At 42.4% G+C, this 24,066-nt stretch overlaps 1 protein-coding gene across 1 annotated transcript; it reads right to left on the bottom strand.

The window, feature by feature from the left end:
* Positions 1 to 920: 920 nt before the first annotated feature.
* ASPG (asparaginase) lies at positions 921 to 23,315 on the bottom strand. Its single transcript, XM_053475574.1, has 16 exons — positions 22,975 to 23,315; positions 18,254 to 18,383; positions 16,555 to 16,666; positions 15,386 to 15,511; positions 14,731 to 14,814; positions 12,776 to 12,902; positions 10,546 to 10,658; positions 9,857 to 10,042; positions 8,726 to 8,839; positions 8,028 to 8,147; positions 7,672 to 7,767; positions 7,400 to 7,563; positions 5,934 to 6,020; positions 2,126 to 2,225; positions 1,757 to 1,813; positions 921 to 1,325 (listed from the first exon to the last, which is right to left on the bottom strand). Exons 1-16 carry the CDS (start codon positions 23,267 to 23,269, stop codon positions 1,275 to 1,277), a joined length of 1,962 nt encoding a protein of 653 aa, XP_053331549.1. The 5' UTR covers positions 23,270 to 23,315; the 3' UTR covers positions 921 to 1,274.
* Between the last annotated feature and the right edge of the window lie 751 nt (positions 23,316 to 24,066).

Consider the following 24,066-nt stretch of genomic DNA (forward strand, 5'->3'; position numbering starts at 1 on the left):
TGCGTCTGTCCCTTTAAATTTGTATTGGACATCGGCTAATTTCAATATCTATGACTGTTGCATACTAAAACTTTCATTAAATAAAATACAGTAGGAAAAACAAAAACAAATCAAATGTATCCAGTGGTACATGCGGCATGATGGAGGAGAAAGGGAAGGATGGGGAGAGCAAAGAATATGATCATTTTTCATTTTAATAATCAAAAACCAACAGTAGGCAACCAAAAGGTGTTGAAATATTTTTTTGTTTTATACAGCACTGTGGGTAACATATTATATTAAAAGTTGAAACCATTGGGTTTTCTAGAAGATTTAACACACACAACCTGGCCAATCAATTAAAACTGCAATACTGAACAATGTTATATTTGTGCCATCAGCGCTATACAGAACCTGGGAAAATTGTGCTTTTCTTTAAAATCCCGACAGATAGGGGTACATTTGCTAAATTAGGAATCCGCAATGAGTGCAGACTCACTCCCTGACATCGCTATGCATTACGATGGAGTCTAGACTGCTTCTCCAGCCAAAATGCCTGAGCTGACCCTGTATAATAAATAGTTAAATCAATGAGATGTCTGAAGAATTCTTGCACTGCTTCTGGATCATGCAGAATTAGCGAATGAATACAGCTCTAAACTCACAGGTCAGTAAATACTCCCCACAACGTACACTCATACTCACACAGCCGTTCCTACATGAAAAAGCAGCAAATCACACCCATTGGGTGTAACAGATCCAGAATAACGAAGTATCAGGGCTAGAATTCCCGTGACGCAGACTAGGAATGTTTCATTATAATAGGGAAACTGAATGAAGCCAATGGGTGTGGCTTGATCATAGCCCCACCCACATTTTGCCCATGCCCAGACCATTTTAACCAATTGCTGATCCACCTACCCAAGGGGCATCTGGGATAAAATACTAACATACATGTTGAAATGTAACACGCTAGCAGCCTTCCATGACGTTTTCATAGAATAAACACATTGAGAAGTTCCGTCACATTTCTCCATCATTCATGAACGTTTTTTTTTTTTTTAAGTTAGCAGACGACATTTCCAAAAGTGATGTGTGCATCTTACAATATTACGTCAAAACGATAAATCCATGTGTATCTCTACAAAAAAAATCCAGACATACAGCTATAGGGTCCTTGCGATAACGAGACCCCTGCGTCTAGACTTTAAGAAAACAGATGATATGTTACTACGAGGAACCAGCACACGAGTTTGTCTTCTCAGACACCAGCAGAGGTTTCAATGGCCAGCCCTTTAGCTGCTTAAGTAGCTGTCCTTATCACTCGAGCTTCCATTGAGAAAGACCTGTGGGTAATAATAAATATTAATAATAATAAAGATGGTTACCATAAGGTTTTTGACTTGGCTAATCAACTCTAGCGATAGCCTGTGATGTATTTATAGGGGTTGTTGACCCAGGCTTGAAGAGACCCCAAACCGATGCTCCTCCGGCCTACCATATTCGACAGATTTCAGATCGCCATAAAATTAGCTTGTATGGAAACCACATAGGTCTGCTCGGTATAATCGGGGCTGTTCCAAGTGAGACCTCCCAAACTGGGTTGTTGAGAGCAGAAGCCCAGGGGCTACCATCCCTTCCCACCTCGGTTTAGTTGGTTGAATATGCCACTGCATTCATTATTGTACTTTATGGGTTTCTAATAAGCTTCTAGGGGTCCCCATCTTGCAGGTCCCGTCCTATCACTCTACCAAGAACGGGTATAAGAAATTCTCACCTGGGCCTTCCTAGCACTGAAAAACTCCATAACCTCTTCATTTCCAGCATCTTCTGCCTGATCATAAAAAAATACAAGTGAAACATTACTGGGGGGGGGGGGACTAAAAGAATGACAGCAAATAAAAAGTTGATGTCGGGCGACCAGTTCCAAAGGACAGCTACCAGCGAGCGGTCGTTGACATTGAGACATTAGAACACATTTCAGAAGGCCATCTTCAGGACGGCGCTGGGTGCATTTTCCAATCTGTAAATCGCATTCTCCATTTTTAAAACCTGAATGCATTCAAGCTGAACAGTGCATCGCCGCGCCATTTAGTGGATATGGAGCAGTAGAAGAAGGTCCGCCTTGGTAAGATGTTGTACTTACCACCTGGTAAGGAGTTTGCCCATTATATCCGACCTGGTCCATATCGACTCCTGCCAATTCCCAAGCAGTCAGCCCTTCCACATCACCATTGGCAGCTAAACTGGAAAGACAGGGGAAAAAAAATCATAATTCACTCATTCCCTACTCAACATGTCAGTCAACGCGTCTTCTGATCCAGAATATGTCCCGGAGACCACCATGGTCAGCATGCGGTATCCTCCAAAGCGATGAAAGGACAAAAACATCATGTAGTCTACTCATAGTGCCTTATTCACTAAATTCACTCAAATGCTAGTTTAATTCTGCATCTAAACTCAAGGTCCAAATTATGAGCAACAGATAACAGAATCGGGCACTGAAAAAAAAAATCCAGCCCTGCAGCATGTATTTTCCATATGTAAAAATGGATCTAAATGAAGATCACATGATGATGGATTATTGATGTTGGACCAACTAAGACCTTACCGAACGGAATAGAACCCGCTATATTGGCTACGACACTTTTTTCCCTAAAACGTAATTACCAACTCCTGTGTTGCCAATGTTACAAGAATTGAAGAAAAAGAAGAAAAAATAAGTAAGATAAAGATAAGGGGGCAATAAGCCGAGCGTTCTCCTCCTGAGCCGTGCTACAAAGCAGGAGGAAATGAGAGGATCCCGGGCGACGGCGACTGTCTGCAGGACGTCAATACCCGATTGATTTATGGAGATAGCCCAAGGACGGAGTGAAAGTGTTTGCCGGCACTGATGTCTTTTTTTTTTCCATACCATTAGACTTAATTTGACAAACTAGAAATGTATAATTAACAACGTCCTGCGGAATACAGATATTATACGTATTTGTAGCATGTATTTGCGATGGAACGCATTCATTACATTTAGCTTCGATCGCCTGCACAGAACCGCAGTGATCAGCTTTCCTCGTCGTCTGATCTGTTGAGCCAAACAAATGGATCGGGATCCCCTCATCTCCCTTCTTGTTGCTCTTTGACATCAATTACCGAGAAGCAAATATTTTTGACCATTAAAAAACAGCAACTTCTGGGAAGAAGAAGGTTACCGCTAATTACGCTTTTAAATATATCGGTTATTTTAGTAAAAGCCACAGTATCAAAGTTCTCGCAATTCATGTGAAAAAGAGGGTTATGTTCTGAAACGTTGGAGCTGAATGAAGCCAGAAGCCAGGTAAAGTCGCCAAAACTTCACTCGGCCAATGGAACGACTCCCCGTTCCTGAAGACTCCGCTCATGCGCCCACTCAAACTAAGTTCACTTGAGTAACAACTCATAACTATTTGTCTATCAACAAAAGTTAACTCGATAAAATCAACAGATTGACCTGGAACGGCTCAAAATCAGAATCACTGGCCATCGAGCCTTAAGATCTTTGTCTCAACAGAAAATCCATTTTTAGCGAATGGACAAGTCTCTGCCCGAGCTGGGTTTGTTGACTCAGAACTGGTTGAGGAACCTGGGATAACACGATCATCACATATAAAGACGAATAAAACAGACCAATTTCCAGGGGTCAAGGTGAACATTTACTGTGGAGGACAAGTTAATGATGTTCTATGGACCTTCACAGACCTTGTTAGGACGCTGTGCCCATTCCTGCCAATTCCCACCATCCAAAAAAAAAAAAAAAATTACACATTATATTATATTATATATATACACACACACACACACACAATTACAATATATTTATTATAATATTAGACTTAAGAGTAAATGCCAACAGAAAGAAAAACAAAGGAGTGCAAAAAAAAAAAAAAAAAAAAAAAAAAAAATCACAGAAGTTGCCATTGATATTTATCGGATGACTTTAACCCCGGTAATTGCACACGGGGCTCGTTGACATGTCTCTGGACACATTCCTTCATTACTGGAATATCAGACATACGATAAACCTGTTACACAGGAAAAGCCAACTAAAGACAAAAAAGGAGAACAAAACAAAAAAAAAACGAAGCCGCTTCTCGCACGAGGAATGTCACCACTCCCCAGAAACGCTGCCGACATCGCATCGAAAAAAATGTAAAAAGACACGAAACAAAAAAGATTCTTACATTTTTTTTTAAACAAAAATTTAAAAATAAATAAAAGATTTAAAAGGATTTAACTAAAAAATAAATAAATAAAAAAATTAAAAATAAATTCATACTGGGGTATTTAAACTGTTCACACCACTAAATATAGAATCTGTACTATTTTAATGAAGAATTGGGTGGGGAGGCGCCTGGTTGCGAATCCGGTCTTAAATGGCTTCAGGATTTCTTGCTTCATCATACAAATTTGTTAACCCTTCTAGTGCCACTGAATGTACGGTTAACCCATTTGGGTTGCTGCTCTTCTGGCACACTTTAGGTTAAAACATATCTCCAGTTGCTAAAGAGTTAATTATTCTTGCAACCCCCCGCCGGTTAGCCTTTGGACAATTAAAGGTGCTGTTCCACCTGCTCTACGCTTTGTGGTGCATTCCTAGTACTGTTGAATGCCCCAAACTTTGACTCATTTGTATTGTCATGTGACACTAAAGCAGGCACCGACAGGCTCTTGCCGGAAAAAAACCTGAAATTGGGTTAATAGAAAAAGACAGACCTGCAAAGGTTGTTTAGGATAATACAGAGTTAAAGTGGAACAGCATCTTTAGAAGGGTTACTATCACCAACACCATTGTTAACCGTTTCCTGCCAGATGGATCGGTTTGGAACAGAGTCTGTGATATATACCATTCCCGTAATCTGTTTATGTCATCCTATGACCATTTAAAGTTCTACTTTACTGAGAAGGTAGCAGATAGGTGGAACAGCCTCCAAGCAGAAGTGGTAGAGGGTAATACAGTGAGGGAATTGAGATATGCATACGGCTCCTGAATCTAAGACGAGGCCAACAGGCGACTAGACGGGGGCCGGATGGGGCCGATCTGCCGGCAGATTCTACGTGTATACGTGGGAACAGATTGTAATGAATGCCAAATAAAATGAACGCAGTTTTCTGGGCACACGGAGCGGTCCCCGTGTACGATGACGCGGACCCCTAGGGTGGGTGAGACGGGTTACACGCAGACCGCGCCCTCCGTCCGCGGTAAACACGCCGCTTTAGCAGGTTTCTGCAGGTGTAAGAAACGCTTCGCCTGCGTTCACAAGTCCTGCGTTCGCACCGATCTCTCGCACCCGCGTGGGGATATGATGCAATCACGTCGCTAAGGTTACACTTTCCACAAAACAGGGAAAAAGGGCAGAATTCTCTCCGTGGAAATGTCTTTCTACGTACCGTGGCTCCGGTGGGGGGGGGGGGGGATCTACGTGAACATACCGTCTGTCATTACAACGTGTGTCTCACGGCCGGTATATTCAGCCCGGCAGCCAACGTTTCACGCTTACACCCCCTGCCAGATGGCCAAGTTGCCCATTCGCTGCTCAAAAATATTCTAAGAAAGGGCATTTACGCAGGGGGGGAGGGGGGCTCTAAAATAATGCAATTTATTACCCAAAAAAGGCTCTGCTCCCCCACACGGGGAAAAACCAGCATCTCAAATATCTAAAAATTTTGCTCACCCCAGCCAATAGGAACGTGCCCCCACCGGATCTAGAGCCACGCAATAGGTGCTGCATCTAGAACTGTCCATCAGGCAAGACCAGAGCAGAGTTTTTCCTCTTTTAAGTGCTGAGAGTCAATTTTATCCACTAATATTACACTAAATAAAGCGACTATCCATCTTTTTGAGATATTCTAGATATTTTATGTAAACGTGTGCATTTTTATAAATCAGACTGCCATTTCAGGGGGGGGTTGGGGGGGGTTACCTGCAAAGTTCCGTTCCGCTGTGTTCCAACTCTTCCCACGAAAGATGTGCCCCCGTCTGACGGAGCAGCTTGATGACTTCCAATCGCCTTCACCAAGAGATAAAAAAAACACAGAGCATGATGTCATGAAAAGAAAAAACGCAAACCTATACAAATTATTACAAAGACTTGTCCGGGAGAATGGCTGAAACTACTGTACGACATCGTCGCAGCCCCCCCCCCCCCCCGAATCCACTGCTTGCAAATTATATCCGGAAAACATGGATATTTCAAAGGGGTAACTGTCGAAGAAATAAAGCCAAAGAGGGAATTTTAAAGTTAAAATCATTTGATTTATGCATTAACATTGTGAAAGCCAAGTTATAGCGAATGTATGGGTCAAAAGTTTTTTGCATCCTATGTCAGCCGCTCTGCATCTACTATAGTTTTATTTTTTGTCTTAATCGATAGCACTTTGTTAGCTTAAAGTCTCTTTCTCCTTTATGACCCTAGATTTGAAGTTATATCTGCTGAAGTATCTTAATACTCTATCGGCCAGTCCCTGCGCATGCCCTGGGGGGGCATGGACCCTGCGCCTGACATGGACCCCCCCAGTTGGCTCGGTCAGGCATTCTCGTGCCAAATTACAGAAGCCTAGAGCAGCCTGGCGTGCTAACAGACACTCGTGGTCATTTTGGTTAGTAGTTGATATGCATGGAGCCCAGGTAGAGGTGGTTCATAACATACCTTTTAAATTAAACATCCACAACTGGAAAGTTTTTACTTTCCCATTGAAGTTGACAAATATCTATAACCTTTTAAATAGTCAAGAAGGCTAAGCATGTATTTATTTTGAGACATGCATACACAAAAGATCTGGTTGCTACAGCAACAGCATCAGAATTCTGTCACCTATCCAGTTCCAGAAATCAGTTTTATTTCCGGTATTTTGACTCTAAAACAAACACATTCCTTGAATACTTGGACTTGAGATGAGTATTTGCAGGCTGGCATTCGGGAGACCAAAAAAACACCTCTTTTAAAGCGTGATCAAAAAGCGAGCTAAAGTGTAGAAGCGCAGCCACTCCGTCTGAATCTGTACTGACAGCGGCGTGCCGCGGCAGCCTCGTTTTAAAGGCGCGGCACTGAAAAACACATCTTAAGAAACCTATTTTGTGAAACACCCGGGGCAGCACCCAGGAGTGGCAGAAATCTCTTCTTTTCCACATTCTCCCACGTCTCCTCCCCTCGTGATTTCTTAATGAAACCCCAACCGCAGCCAAAAACCACCACCCACGCTTGGAAAAGGATTCATTCTCCATCTTAATCTACGCAAAAAAGCCTTTGCAGCTGATCAGAAGCCAGCGTAGGGTCATCTGGTGACACAATGTAGACTGCCGGTAGCCCCCCCAATTATCTTTAGTATTTAATCCTGTTTTGTTTTTTGTTTTTTTAATTATTGAAAAAAGATAGAACGAGTCAGTTACCGGAACTTCACGGCATTCATCAGCGGCGTGTCACCGTAGCGATCCTTGGCGTACACGGTGGCGCCGTGACTTAAAAGGTACTGGACTACGTTGTAATGACCCTCGCAGGAAGCCACGTGCAACGGGGTCCGACCGTCATAGTCCTCGTTGCTGAAGTTTCCACCCTGGTGTGTAAACAACACGTCACTGACGGGCCAGAGACGAAGCAGCATCATAAAGATACCCAACGCGCCCCCGATACGTCAGAGGATCTGCCCCCGTCCCGAGATTACCATGTCGCGTATGGCTTCCAAGGCGTTGATGTCTCCAGTCTTAGCGGCTGCGCAGGCTAAAGCTGGCGTGAGGGCATCTCGGACGGCTTCGAGCTCCTAAAACATCGGAAAAGTAGGTTTGATAAGGAGATGGATGCAGCCAAAGAGACAATCGAGTCTTTAGTTGGGCCAACATAGAAAGATAAGGAGCGCAGAGGTCTCTTCTTGGGCCATGGGCCTTATTAACAGAGACGGGTCGGCGTGGAATCAGGAATGGATGACGGACGGCTACTCGACTGTAGGACAATGTAACGTATTCACTCAAATACTTTAGAACAGGTACACATATGAAACGCGGGCGTCCCGAGGAAGCGCACCTCTTTGCAGCTCACACCAACAGACTTGGCAACGACTTGAATAAATCTGCTGTCTCGAAGGGAAATCTTGGCTCCGGTGGCACTGACTGTCATTTCTCCCCTCAGATTGACAAACAGCATCTACGGGGGAAAGAGAAAATTACAACGGAAGCGCCGGCAGACGGAACAACTTGGCCCCTCCGCGTTCTACCGCTGGATTGTCCACCTTTAGCGTTTTGGATTCGTTGCGTGAAACATGAAGTCAGGAGCCACGGACACCAACCCTCCGGAGTTAAATTCTTCCTTTTCCCTCATCCGGTTAATCAAACTTTGTGCGCATTCATATCGAATGTTATATATCGCCTCGTCTTGCCTGATACATTAATATTTAACATTCATAATAAAATGACAATAAGCTCCTTTAATTTATCACCACAAAAGAAGTCAAATAAATTGCAAGCATTAAATATGTATCACGGTTATTAAAACCCCTCTGTAACGCGGAGTTGGCTATAACGTCGTCTGAATTTGGCTATTGTTCCCCCCCTCGAGCAGTAACATTTATGTATACTTCTAGATACTGGTATGGTGACCCGTTCAGCCGGTTAAAGCACCGATTTACCAAGGCGTTGGAAGAATAACAGGGGGGCGACGCGTAGTACGTGCGATTGAAATGATCAGGCAGTATAATCATGGTAACCCACGGCCCTCACGCTTACCTTCCTCTTCACCTCCTGGGTTAAGTGGGTTTTGCCCAGAACATAGGACAACTTGGCCAGAGCAGCTTCTGGAGTCAAGTCACATCCCGGTATGACCCCAACCTCGGAGAGAGCCTGACAAAAATACACACGTGTCAACAAATCGCTCCGTCCAACATCAAACATCACGGGGGGGGCCGCCATATTATTAAACCAAGTCAATTCCTCCAGATACGATGTTATATTCCGAATCAAGAACACACTAAAAACTTTTCTAAAAAGGCCGAAACTACGGGATATCGTTTAATCGGTTCACAGCCGGGTTTGAAGGGCATACCTGTGTTTGAACACACGTGTCATTAAACGTCACGCTTAGATCCGATGTATAAAGCGGGGTTATTACGCGCTTTTCCTTTACCCGCTGACAGACGAGCGCTTTGTTGTCACAACGCTGATATTTTTACTAAGCCGCTGTTATCAAGCAGGTATTTTATGGATTTCAGATCCTTTACACAATTTATTCCACCCAGTTTATCGGGAGGATGGAAGAGACGCCTCCAAATAATATAACGAAGTCCATCTATCCAGAGTTCTAGTACGCAAAACGTTTTTTTTTTATTATTATTATTATTAATTCTTTTGTTATTTTTTATCCAGTGACGGCCGCTGTTTAAAACCCCTCAGTAGTTATTTGACCAGACCCCTGCTCTTGTTGGGATGGAATATCGCTTTCTTTTGCCGTCAAATAGGACAGAAAAGGAGCTCCGAAAAACACGGCACATTTATGGCACCGCTAAATTAAAAAGGGAGTATTTCGGAAGATTTATGATAAATCTCCTGTTTTTTTTTTTTTCTTTTTAAAGGATAAATCACTCTTCGGTGTGGAAGCTGCTGTTTGAGGAGGAGGCACGTGGCATCTCGCCGAGGGTGTGAAGGGAGGTAACTTTGTGAATCTACAATGCATTCCACGGCAGTAATTAGATTTGTTCTGCCCTTTTTAATGACAGAGGACGCTCACGTTGTGACATCGCCATTCTTTGGATTCATTGTGTTTCGGATTTTATGGGGCGGTTTGCGGCCGGTTCTATACGGGGCTCGGGAGGTTTAGGGTCGGTCCAGTTGACCGTGTACGTCTCTTGATAAAGTACAGACCTTTCCCGTTGCGTACGACTCGGTGACGGACCCTCGCAGGCACTGGGTGCAGTTAACAATGGCCACCCCTCGCTCCGTAGCGGCCTTCAGCTCATGAAGTAGGTCAAGGCGGCAATCCGGCGCATTACCAGACCCGTACGTCTCGAGCACGATGCCTTCCATCGGTGGCTGCAGGAAAGCCTTTACCTATAGAAAGAAAAAAAAGGTATACGTTGTAAAAACACCGGCACTCGTAGAAACGACATGATTGAGAGACCACCGTGCACCTTCTCCCAGATAGGCTTGCCATTATTTTGTCGGTAAACTAGAATTTGACAGTGGAATGCCATAGTCTGCCCGTTCATTCATTCGCTCGCACAACACTGTTTCAGAATAGCAATAAATATATCACTACGGCTCGGAATCGGGTCAAGTGAGATTTCATGCTCCTAGAGCATCTCCTGTTAAATGCGATGAACGCTGAGGTTTCCCTGCTGGAACCAGACGAGACAGAGCCTTTAGAAGGCGGTGGCACCTTCTTGATGGACCAACATATTCACAGAACCAGATGCGACTCTTATGCCTCCATAAAAGAGCCGAGATATTCCGAAACGTTCCAACCAATTTGGACTCAATGATAGGCCTATTTCTTAGACAACCGCAACGTAAGTGGTTTTCAAGTCGAGATAAAGGAGAGTTTGTGAACGTACGGTGGCCGCGGTGATCCCAGGAAATATCCGGAGAAGGCCCACGTTCCTGTTCATATCTGTATGGACAATGAACTTCTTGGTGGTGTTTGCTCTCCAAACGGTGTCCCAGTTAACTGCAGGAATACAAGCAAACCCTAATCAGCCAAGGTACAAGGAGCAGGAAAACAGGAGTAAGGGGATGATAAATCACAATTAAAAAAAGGAGAACGCTGTTGGTAAAATTCTCCAAAGCTGTACCTTATTTTCTAGGTCCCTGTAATGGCCAAATCTACATAACAAAAGGCAAGATATGAAACTGTAAATAATGGTTTTAAGCAAGCTATGAGGGGGAAGCCATTTTGTGCTGCACGCTTACAGGAAGTTCTTCCACATCTGTGCCGGGCGATCGATGCGCGACAGAAAATATCATCCCTGTGATTTACCAGTCCCCAGACCAGTCATTCCCAACGTACCGGATACCGACTTCAACATTTTAATTGCAGTTCATTACTTCAACAAAAATATAATAATAATAATATAATATTCAAATGTGTTCCTTGGTACTTCATAGCTTGGCATCTAGTCATTTGGTTTGATTTATATTAATAATATGATCTTACAATACAGGTTCCTCCTATATGAATTATATAAAATATATAATATTTTATATATTACTTCCCTTTAAGATTTGAAATAATATAAAAATTACAGCAGATCTGTCACGTTTCCAAAACAATTACTGTAGCATAGAACCAAAAAGCTCATTTTATTAAATTAAGTTGGCTAAATTATTGTGACCATTCCCTTTCGGTTAGATTGTAAGATTAGTTGTCAAATCCAAAACCCGTAAAATGTATCAAAATATTAATTTCCCCCGACCGTAGTGGTTATAAGAATTTTTTGGGGGGTTTCAGGAGAGGGGCAAATGTTTACCGGGCAAACAAATTTTCCACAGGGCAGGACTTGCAAAATTAAAAAAAGTAAAAGAACTTTCAAACATGGCACCTCCCTAAGGAGTGGCGGATTCACTCAAAGTTATGAAATCAAACAAGAATGGCAAGCTTTGAGGACAGCGTTTTGCCGACTACACAAAACACATAACAGCGACAATCAGGTCAACAAGCTGAGGGCTCACCTTCACGTCGCTCTGGGAGGTCAGAAAATAACTATTTACAGCCAGCGTATGCCACCCTTTGCGCAATAAATAACTTAATTCATAGCGATAACACTTAGAACATGTATAACATTAGTACACAGGGGAACTAAGAGGGGAGGCGCAAGGAAAAAAAAAATAACAAAAAAAATAAAAATAAAAAAAATCAGTGGTTGGATAGGAATCTCTAAAATACATAAAAAAAATAATAAATTTGGTTATAACTATCTTTCCACCAGGAGTTCTGGTTAGAAAAGGAATATATGAAATGTATATCCGATCTGTTGCATTTTAGTTTTTGGATTATAAATTAAAAAAATAAATAAATAAATAAATAAATAGAAAATAAATTGGGTTAATTTAGTACTTAATTTGGCCATAATAGGCCTATTGTTATCAATATTTACATTTAAATTTAGGTTAGTGGAAATCTAAAAAAAAAAATAAAAAAAAATAATAAATAATAATAATAAAAAAATAGAAATAAATAAATAGGTAAGTGCGGCAAGAAAAAAAAAAAAAGTAGAATGAGTTGCAGGAAGTTCTCGTTAAGATGCAAAACTTCATCGCATCTACTTCCCTCTGTATTATGAAGAACAATCCCCGGAGATTTCCTACAGCACGATGGGCTGAGCTGGTGATGCATAATGTATCATGGCTCATCTGAACTTGGTAAATAAGCCAGTATATGCGATTCTTCAGGGATTTCATGGATATAAAATATGGGGAAAAGGGGCAGATCTGCTTTAATACCCATTATAAATGTCTAGTTTTTTTTTTTTTGTTTTTGTTTTTATATGTTTATTTTTCTGTCAGCCAGTTTTAGGTAGAAAGCGTTGAAACCAAGATGATTTCGGTTGAAAATGCTGATATAAAAAAAAAAAAAAAAAAAAAAAAAAAAAAAAAAAAAAAAAGTACGTACAAACAAGACAAAGCTTGTTCTTCAATGGGGCGAGATAACTTTTTAATCGCGTGAAGAAAGCCGTCTGTGTCCCTTGAAGGTTATTAGCGCAGGACTTATCTTAAGCCCAAAAAAAAGGCAAGAGAGACTCTGCTGGGTGCCATAAATGACAGGGATTACACGGCAGGGCATCTTACTTGTAATATCGACTTCGGCGTTGGCAAGTGGAGGCAAGTTGGGAGATGTGAAGGCATTGAAACTTCCAGCATCTACCTTAGTCACCCGATTGCCCCTGTAGAGCTTGTGGTGGAAATACAGGCACACCTGTAACGAAGCAGAGAAACACGTCTGTGTACAAAGCCGGCGTTACAACATTAAAAAGGGCCAACCCTTTGAAGCACGATAATAAACTCAAGATAAAGCGTCCTCCGAAGAAAGAAGAAACAGGGTTAAAAAAATAGAAAAAACATGTGGAAAACACTTTACGAGCCAGGAGGGAACCATATTTTCACCTATTTAATAAAAAAAGAATAAAAAAAAATGGCCATAACATGACAATTTTACGGAAGATATAGATGAAACCTTTTCATTTTGGGGGTAAATGTAGGAGTTTTGGGGAAAATAATCTTTTGTGATGAGCCTGTTGTCCATACTGAACGCAAGCGATTAACATCTTCCGGTGTTTTGAGCCCAAGCACGTGTCCCACATACGATGAGCATATATGCGGCGGGGGGGGGGGGGTATTTGGTAGAACTGGGCAGAAGCTCTCATCCATATTCTACAAAACGGCAGAAAATGGGACTTTTAGCCCAAAGCACGCGCACCGAAGATGCACGGAGACCAGCGAAATCCTTCAAATCTTAATTTTTAACACGCAGGTCCCTGTTTGGGTTCTTTATGGATCGCATGGAATGCTGTTTGGACCTTGTGGTTCTCTCTCTCCCCCAATAACCTCCTTTCATTAGCTCACCGACCCCTCAAATTAAAGGTAGCTTAATCTGTAGCTCCTAAAATTTTACTTTTTTTTTTCTAAACTTCAGGATCCCCTTAAAAATATACACTTTTTTTTTTATAAAAAATTCCGAGTCCGGCTCCCAAATTCTTTGCCAGCCCGGCAGAAGACTTGTACATCGTGGATTTTTTTTTTATTATTTTTTTTTTTTTTTTTTAGGACTAAATACATTTACAGGGAGTGCGAAGCGACTATTCTCAGCAGACTAATATATTTCTAATCTGCGGTCAAATTCAATATTTTCTTTACGAGCCCTGGGCACGTTAATATTTAATGCGGCATCATCAGTAATTTAGATTTGCCGCCGCTTAGCAGGGTTTGCGGACCTCGAGTCTGCTGGAGAATCGCAGGCAGCTAATGGACCCCAGAGGCTTCCAATTTAAATTCGGCTTCCTTATAAATAAAAAGAAAAAATTAAAAAAAAAAAAAAAATTAAAAATAAAAAGTACCCACAAATGTTAAATTAGATTTTTAAATATTTTGGCTCGGCAGGCGGCACATCTAATCGCGAACACGCGTCGCGCTCGAAACGGAACACATGGCTCGCTAAATCACTTTATTCCAGACGGAACACTCAGATCGAACAGATAATAAAACAAGAATCAGAAGGTTTTCTTTTCTGGGCAGCCGTGCGCATCACTAATCCGTTTAAACAGCGAACGCACACGGACGCTCGGCGAGAGCCACGTTCGGGGAGATATTAGCCCAACAGAAGCCAAAAGCATCTGCTTTCTGCCGACGGTTACATTTGGCTAGAATGGTTTTTAAGAAGCCCAATTACGGCTGGTATTGCTTATACATTGCGTAGCGTTTTAAATCATGCGTCTAACAATGTCACGATTCACAAACCTACGCGATCATTTGTCTATCGAAATGTCACGGAGGGTCGGTAAAAAAGAAAAAGTCAATTTCAGATTTCAATGGTCCACTCATCGGCTAGATTTTGACGGACGCAGGCAACAGGGCTAATATATATATATATTTCCAACCTGCATTAATGGGTAGGTAAACGGTTTGGTGGACTAGCCACACGACTCTTGTTCCATTTTGGAGCAAGGAGGGTATTTTGGGGCACAGGGCAAGCCGTTCATGGGGTGCAGCAGAAAACATGATGGTCTGCAAGTTGGTGGTCCACTCACCTCTGGTATGACAAACTGTCCAGCGATCAGAAGAGCCCCCAGCAAGTTGTCTCGGCCATCATTCCTCATCTCGTATATTGGAACCTGGTGGGGAAAAAAGGTTCAAGATAAGATCTAGATTTCCACTTTGTGCTTGATATCAGGAACCACTTGGCTCGCTGGGTGGAAATGGACGAAGCTGTGGTGGATCTGTAGTAGGACTTCTTTTGAGTCTCGGTAGCATCTATAAACCATTTAACAAAATACGTCAGCATCATCAGCATCTAACTTGTTAGGGATCCAAACGCAGCTTAAAGCAGAAAAAATAGGTGGCCAGAGAGGGACTTACATCAGTATTTTTTGTTTACTTATGTGCTGCTATGTGATTTGGTTATGGAAAGTTTACTTTGGTTGCCCCCCGAAGAACTATTACAAGCTCTGACCGATCTGAAATACTTTAGGCAAATGCCCAAACAGGCCAAATTAGCCATCGATTTTTCATCTGGATCCCATAAAATACCTACTGGCCTCGTCTATGCGGCTGCTTGGAACACTTGGCGCAGCAGCACAAACGTACCGCCAGGTACCATCGGCTGGCCACCGGGAACTGAAGTTGAGTGAATATTCCCATAATGATGAAATACATAAGTGTTCTCCACCATGTCATCTTACATACCTGAGAGCCGGTCAATACGATGGGTTTCCCCAGATGTTCGCACATAAAGGACAGCGCCGACGCAGTGTAGGCCATTGTGTCTGTTCCATGAAGAATGACAAAGCCATCAAAATGCTCATAGTGTTTCTAAGGGGAGCAGAGCGAGTGACAGTGAGTCAACAGATAATGTTCTTAATTCTCAATAAATCTGTCCCGATCACAGGCATAGAATTTGGCCGATTCCCGAGAAAGTTTTTACAGCCTGAACCCAGTTTTCTATCATCCGTATGCTGGCTCAACATCATCTCGCCTACAGTTTCTTGATACAAAAAGGTCCATCTTCCTAATATCTCCCCAACGTGCAGGACCTCTGGCTTTCTAAACAATACTAGAATTGTGCTCCAGCGAATGAAACTGAAATAAAAGATTCCTGGGCGATAGCGGGCTGTTGTGAAAGCAACAATTTTCTTATGTTTATACAGTAGTGTGATCTCAGAGACTGAAATTAAGTCAACACGAGACCTAATCATGTGTTTTTACCAGTTAAAATACAAATTCATTTTTAGGACAAAATTACTAAACGTTGGCGTTCTAGTAAATAAAAAAAAAAAAAAAAAAAAACTAATTTCATAAAAGATTTATTGGAAGCCTAAATTAGGATTAATATAAATTATTACTGGATCGTTGTGTAACTCTACACCATCCCCGGATCGTAATTAAACCATAAAATTAAGTATTATAGAATTATTGTATATATTACTGGCAAATAAACATTCCATACATCAATGTAGTTACTCTAAACAATAAATAAGAGGCGACATTATGGTGAGAACAAACGGCACATCGCACAGTCGGAAGGTTTTCTTAAGATGCAGCGCCCTCTAGTGTAAGAGTGTAGTAATGCAATCCCTGGGAAATTAAGGCTTTTAATTAAATTAGAGGAACGAGAAAAAGGGGAATACTTTTGGGACGGATACATGGTCGGTAAGGATTCGTGTTTTTTTTTTTTTTTTTTTTTTTCCTCCTGCATTTATTTTTATTTAATTTTTTTAATTTATTATCATTTTTTTTTTATTGTTTTTTTTTATTTTTTTTTTTTTTTTATTTTTTTTTAACAAAAACCAGAGCTCAGGCATGAAGAATACTCCACGTGTCTTTTTGTCACGTAGTAAAATATTTAAGAACTTCACCTGGATATCTTTTGCGATCTTGGCCCAGTCATCGGTAGTCATGTTACAGGAATCCAGCAGCGGAGAATACTCCAGTATGGTGTACACGATTCGTTTTTTCTGTTTGGAAAGTCTATAAGAAACAATTTTTTATGTACATGGTCAGTATAAACAGCTCACTAGTGACCTGTTCACCAAGAGGTCTCTACAAAAGACACGCGGAAGGGAGATTTCAGCATCGGCAGAGGAAAGGAAATTTCAGCACCAGCAGAGGAAAGGAGATTTCAGCATCGGCAGAGGAAAGGAGATTTCAGCATCGGCAGAGGAAAGGGTTCTTCACAGTAAGAATAATAAGAACATGGAACTCTGAGGATGTTGTATTCTCCAACTCTGTGGATATTTTTTTCCCTGGTGTGGCATAATTGGTAATTGCCCAAGTAGAGGTTTTTTTCTTTGCCTTCTTTTGGATCCACTTTAGAAGTAGGTATGTGTGAAAGGTTGAACGGACTGAAGTCTTATTTTCAACCTACTACTATTCAACAAAACAAAAAAGTTATACTGAAAAAGTTTTATAATAGTTTTACAAAGTATCCTGTCTATAATAGTGTCACTCAAAACACACAAACATATTATTCTGGAGCACAGCAGAAAATATATATATATATAAATAAAATATTGACCATAAGAGAAATGTTAGGAATGTACTTAATTTTAGGTCAATAATCGGGTTCAACTTCTGAATAAATTCTATGTCCGAATTAAATAAAATGCTTCTAAAAAGCCATTATTGCTCGTATTTATTCATTTTATCATAATTAGTCTGAAATCGATGATGCATAAAAACGTGAGGATGGGGACGCTTTAAGGAGGAAAAATATATAAATAAAAATAAAAAAAAAATGATTCTTTGCTGGATTTTTTAATTTAGGTTTCTATGTTTAAAATTAAAAAAAAAAAAAAAAAAAACATAAAGTAATTCAAAAAATAGATTCCCAATGTTACAAAAACAGCAGATGTTGTAAATATTATTCACACTACGGTTCCCCGGGGCATACAGTCGATACACGGATCCGCAAGCACTGAAGGTTTTGCTACAGGACCCAAGCGGGTTTTCTGACGAAAAAAAAATGCATTTTATATACAGGTCGATCGTTACTGGGTTTTTTTGTTTTTTTGTTTTGTTTTTTTAAGCAAAGCATCAGCAGAATGTATAATGATGGAATTTCACTAATTGGAATCTGTTAACGAGCAATCCATTCAGGCAAATCATTTTGATTGTTAAAGGGGGGAAAAAAAAAAAAAAAAAAAAACATGAATCGGTAACAATGTGGACCTGAACCAGATTCAGTCTCATATGAATTGCGTTTAATGAATTGAGCTCCTCGTTAGAATGCATTCTTTCTTATTTCCAACCTGAGGAGCCTTGAGGAACCCCGCAGGTCAAACGGATACATCGTTAAAGAATTGAGTCCAAGGGATTGATTAAAATGATAATTTGAGAAGAAGACTACGAAACCCAAGCCTCGGTGGTCACGTGTCCCTCAGGCTACACAGGCTGTGTGTTTGGATTTGCGTTATTGTTCTATAGGATAAATGTAATTTAGAGACGCTGGATTGTTTTTCACAACCACCGTAAAGAAGGACAGGTAATAATTAGGAGTAGTGGTTTCCATGGACCAGATCTTGGGCATCAGGAATAGAATGGAAAGCGGTCACTTACGGGAGCACCAAGGTGTCTTCGGGGAATTCGAGGAACTCGTAGAGTTTGGTTTGCTGGGCGTACGCCTCATCGTGGAGGATCGGGAGCTTCTTCAAAGCCTTTGCAAAGGAGTTGGCCTGAGGAGCCAGCACTGAAAACACAGAAGAAGGCAGAACGAGGACCTTTACTCAGCGATCAACCGGAAATAGCCATCAGATCTAAGCAGGACGTACCAGCGAAGTGATGGCCTGGGTCCTCAAAAGTGTGATCATGAAGATACAAGTCATATAACCAGACGCCGGCTACACATTAACAGACAAACACAGGGAAGATGTATCCTGGAACATGTCTTCCCACCATAACCCAACAATCGAAGACAACGACCGAGGAATGTTATAAGGGTGGAAGAGTTTTATTCCTGGTAAACGTTATGTTTTTAGGAGCCCTTGTATGTAAATCTAGGCCAACCTCTGTTCTTGGCTTATACAACTAGCGTGTCCCCCATGTACCCCAATGCAATCTAAAAAGGTCCACGCGAGTCTCCAGCTTGGAATGAGAAGGGTGTCCTTCAACCGCTACCTCTGCCAGCTTGCTGCATTTGGTTATAAAAGTGTTAAATTCCACCGAGTAGGTGGAACAGCACCTTTTACATTGAATTTCTAATTTCTGTGCCTAAGAAGTTGAAAGCTCCTTCATCCTCATCCCTCCCTATATTCCATCCATCCCATGGGATCAGACGGGTTCTTAATCTGTCCGTCATTCTAAAAAGGTAGACTTCGGACCACTTCAATGGTGTGCGGCGCCGTTGTGAAGCGCGGTGTCCCCAGCTGCCGGTTATCTGTACTCCGTCTACTACAGAAGATAGAATGTCATGATACTTTGGACTTTCCCATATCTACAAACCCAACGATTCCTGAACCTCATCATAGACCCAGAATAACCCAACCCGATGCAAGTCATGGCGAATCATCGCCACGGAAACCTAACTTACATTAAGTTCCAACTAGAGAGAATTCTTGGAATGTTACTGAAGTCAGACCAAGTTGGTGAGAAATAAAGAAAAGAAATACATAAATAATAGTTTTCTGGACTTCAATTATCATATGTGGTCAGTCTATTGATGAGATATTGATTTTAACCTCGTTATTCCGTCCCGTAGCTTCGTGCCTCCTCGTTGTTGGAATGTAGCGAGATAGCAGGGATCTTAACGTGATAAGGAATGAGAGCGTGATAAGGAATGAGAGCGGCTGAACGACGGCCGCATACCGAACAGCTATAAATACCGACGGCACCCAGCCTCCAGCTCATCTCGTAACATCTAAAAATAGAAAGAGCTGCGCATGCTCTCAAGCCGTCGGTTATTTACAGCATGTAAACACTTCTACGGATCCCTGGAAATCACGGAACAGAACGGCTCAACACACGCAAGACGCCCGCTGTCTGCCTATAGATATATTTATTATTAATAATAATAATATATTTCATTATCCTTTATTTATATAGCGCCAGCAATTCCTGCGGCGCTTCTTACAGTCCCTACAGTCAAAGGGTCTCACAAAACAAAAATAGACCGACTAAGACGAACCGATACATTAGCCAAAGGGGGCTCACAAGCTACATATTTTTGATATACTCTTACACCATGATATATTATTATTTTTTTATTATAATTTAAGTGAATATGGGTTTTTTTATCCACGAATGACACGAGTACTTTGTTTTATTAATTCATTTTGGGACGGTTCAGCGTCAGGCTTGGAATTCTTATCTCCCCAGCACACTGCAATAATACGGATCAGAACAAACGCCAAATCACTAAAAGGAGAGCCGTAGTAAAGCCCGAGCGGGTTTACGATAACGATGGGCCAGCGCAGGCTGGGACCGGCCACCAGGCACAGCCATTTACGTCATTGGGCAGCCACTGGCCTTAAAGGGCCAGCGCAGGCTGGGACCGGCCACCAGGCACAGCCATTTACGTCATTGGGCAGCCACTGGCCTTAAAGGGCCAGCGCAGGCTCGAAATCCCAAGTGATGACCCTGGGCCAGAGAGAGAGAAGATACTTTGAGTAAATAAGCCAGTCCCTCCTTCCTAGGAGCTGGGCAGATGGTGGGCTTTGGGGGGTATCCGTTCTGCCACCAATACAGAACAACCCCAATCATGTTAAATATGATTTACCAAGAAAAAAAAAAAAAAATGTCCTGCCCCTTTAAATATATATATAAAAAACTCTATAGGAACTAAAATAGGTTATGCTGTTAGAACAGCGCCCCCTAATGGCACCCATGTCTCTCTGCAGCGGGGCTGAACGGATGTCCTATTACCCAACGCTTGTTACTCCCCTATTTACTGATCTGGAGCGATAATATTTTTGTCTCTACTCCTCTTTTTCTTTCCGTGCTATTGTGGTTATTTTCCGCGCATGTTCCGGTGCTGTTTTTCTGACCCTTTGTTCTGCCCCCAAGTTATGTTTTTAATCTGATCACAAACTGCATGCTGTGAAGAAACCTGAAACACACCCAAGACCCGGAGGGGGGGGGGGGCAAAAAAAACTTTGCTGAGTGAGGAAATAGAGGAGTTTTTGTATTTAAAAAAAATAAATAAAAGTGCTTAATTTGGTGGCATTTTTACTTATATTGTATAGACCCCCCCCCAAAAAAAAAGCAGCACGTGACTCCAGCTGCGCCCACAAATTAGTGATCTACTATAAAATGTACCATTTTTAGAAGAAGAAAAAAACTGCATGATTTAAAAAAAAATATAATAAAAAAAAGTAAATAAGCATGTGGCAGACATGAGAAAAAACAAACAAAAAAAAAACCGTAATTTTGGGAGAAGCTGCAGTGCACGGCCCATCCGTGGTCAGGTTATTTGGAGCACATCCGCTGCACGGCGCGCGCTGGGGACAGACGTATATGGGGGGGGGTCTGCTGAATCCCTCCATTAATTTGTTGGGGGGAGGGGAGGGGGGCAGCGTGTACAATGGCCGGACGGTGCCTTTAACGCGATGAGCTGCCGGTATCGTGTTTGTCACATCGTTATCAGTCGGGAGATTAGATTTCGCTCAATGTTTGCACGGCTGTTAGATAAGAGAATATTTTGGCTCGGATTTTCTGGCCGTGGAAATCGCGTGGGAAATAAAGCAATAAAACGGAGGGAAGCCCCTTTATTTAATAAACAAACAATTACAATTATAAAGCGCTCTCTCCTGCCTCGTTTCTCCCCTGTGGGGGGGCCGACCTCGGGCAGCGTCTCCAGACCCCACTTCGGCTGGCATCCAAAATACAATAAAGGGCGCTGCGTGTCTTTAAGAAAAGGAGCGCCAGGTTATGACATCATACCCCTGAATTTACACCCCCCCACACACATAACAGAAAACATCACAGGGCTCAGTGAGAGTCTCGGGGGGGTCACACAAGCCCCCAACGATTTCAATGGGAGTCCTTTTCGCGACACTCATTGGCTGCTTCACTTCAGCCAATCAGCTGCAAGAAAAAAGACCATGGAGGGGGCTTTGAGCTGCAGCTTCTCCAAAAGGTAGCCTAGTGAGAGAGCAGGCAGCTTTCCACACGCGAGATCGGCCATAGAAACACAGAATTTGGCAACACGAAAAATGTTTAGAAACATAATTTTTCTAAAATTCTAAATATTTACGTTTAATGCAGAAACAAAGCGTTTCGTTCCAGCAGGTTCTGGTGCAAATAGCCCCCAATTCCAGCTCCATAAAAAAAAACACACGATAATGCACAAAACGAAACGTAAATGCGGATCTTATCTGTCGGAAGCCTCGCATTGCGTAATCCGGGGGGGGGGGGGGTCGCTGCCCTTCACCCGCTGGTAACACATTTATCGAAAATCTAAAACACACCCGAAAAAACTTTAAACGTTTTAACCCTTACAGCCATAGCAGCAAAACCGATCGGCCAATGGGTTGCCATAGCGATAAGATCACTTTTTAAAACCCTGCACAGAAACACCGGGAATCGCATGGACCGAGAGGCTTTGGGGATAAATATAAATAATAAAATACCGGACGTTGGAACATAGAGGGTCCCCAACCCACCCAGACAGAGCGTAAAGCCAAATCGGCACTAGGACTGGCTCTAGGGTTTTAGGGGCCCTAAGTGAAGAGATTTAGGAGGGCCCCACACTGCGGCTTTAAAGCCAGCGGCCCCTGAGTGCCGTCCCCCCCGCACACCGTGAAACCAATCGCCCCACCGGAGGGGCAGCAAGTACGGGGTGCTACCAGCCCCCAGCCCACAGGGCATCTGTCTGAACCAGAAGACATAAACCGCGATAAGTACTTCCAAACGGCCGCCGAGCCAATCAGCAGAGGAGGGGCCGCGGAGCGCTCCCCGGGGGCCGGCGCTGATAACATCTAAATGCAAATTATAACAACAAAACCGGAATCTGCCGGCAGGTCGGCCCCGGCTAGCCTGAATGTTTTCCTGTATTAACCTCTACCACTTCTGCTGGGAGGCTGCTCCACTTTTCTACCACCAAGGGTAACTTGGTAAGATAGGGAATCAGATAACAGGATATAATCTATACTGCAGCCAATGCCTAGCAAAGAGTTTGTGGGGCAAATGGGCGCCTATTTACAAAGATAATAAGATCCCTTAGAACTACTACATGCAGATCATGTGTGACCCTAAGAGCTGACAATCCATTCCCCAGTCAGACACAGGGGGGGCTGTTTTAGGTGACATACAGAAAGGGCACTTTGGGTGCTCGGGGCACTCACCGTCATTCTGGTACATCATGCCTATGGTCCCCCCCGTGTTGATGACAAGGACCCTGGCCTCGTTGGCCACCCCATTCAGACTCTCCAGGGACCCGGACAGACTCTGGCTCTTGGAGAGTCTCCTCTTGCGGGTGGATTGCGCAGCAGACACCCTGGGGGTGCTTGGCAGGGTCGGCAGGGGGGTAGCCGGAAGGGGCTCCTGCCCCAGCAGGTCCAGGTGGGTGTGGGACAGGGCCTTGGAGAGCCGGGTCACGGAGACGGCCCGGGGGATGCCGCCGATGTCCTCCTCCGCCATGCCTGCTTCAGCCGTGCCGCTAGGACTGAGGAAGAGATGAATGGCAGCGTGACACGCCCCTCTCACCACGTGACCAACACACGCCCCCTCTCGTACGTCTACAGCTCAGGGCAATAACATTCAGTAACTGCTGAAACAGATAAGGAGGGCAGGGGCATTTACCTCACCCCCCCCCCGCTACAAGCACAGGGGCATTTACCCCCTGCCACAACCACAAGGGCATTTACCTCACCCCACACACACACACACTCAGTACACAAAGGGCACTCTCTAGTCAGGATGTATATTATATTATATATATTATAATATCATATATATTATAATAATATCATATATATATATTATTATAATATATATTATATAATATATATATATATTATAATATAATATATATATTATATATATATTATATTATAATATAATATATTTTATAATATATATATTTTATAATATAATATATATTTATTTAAATATATTTTCAATGTATAATATAAAATATTCCGTGATCAGAGGATGAAATCACGTGCAAGGTTGGTTTTTATTTGTATTTTTCTTCTCTCTAACTACCCCAAGGCATTAATGTCATTTAATGCCCCTAATTGCCCCTCTGAGCATTTTTATGACTTCAGCCTGTCGGCGGATTATAAGGGAACGGACCGTCGCGGACTCGCGTGCATCGTACGGAATCAGAGGAGTAGACTACGAGTCGTGACGCAGAATCCATTGAGTCGTTTCTCGAGTCTTTTTCCCCCAATTCTTTGTTTCTTGGTTCTCTGGGTGATTTAATATATATTTTT

This window comes from Spea bombifrons, chromosome 9 (genome assembly GCF_027358695.1).
Source record: "Spea bombifrons isolate aSpeBom1 chromosome 9, aSpeBom1.2.pri, whole genome shotgun sequence".
Taxonomy (NCBI): Eukaryota; Metazoa; Chordata; class Amphibia; order Anura; family Pelobatidae; genus Spea; species Spea bombifrons.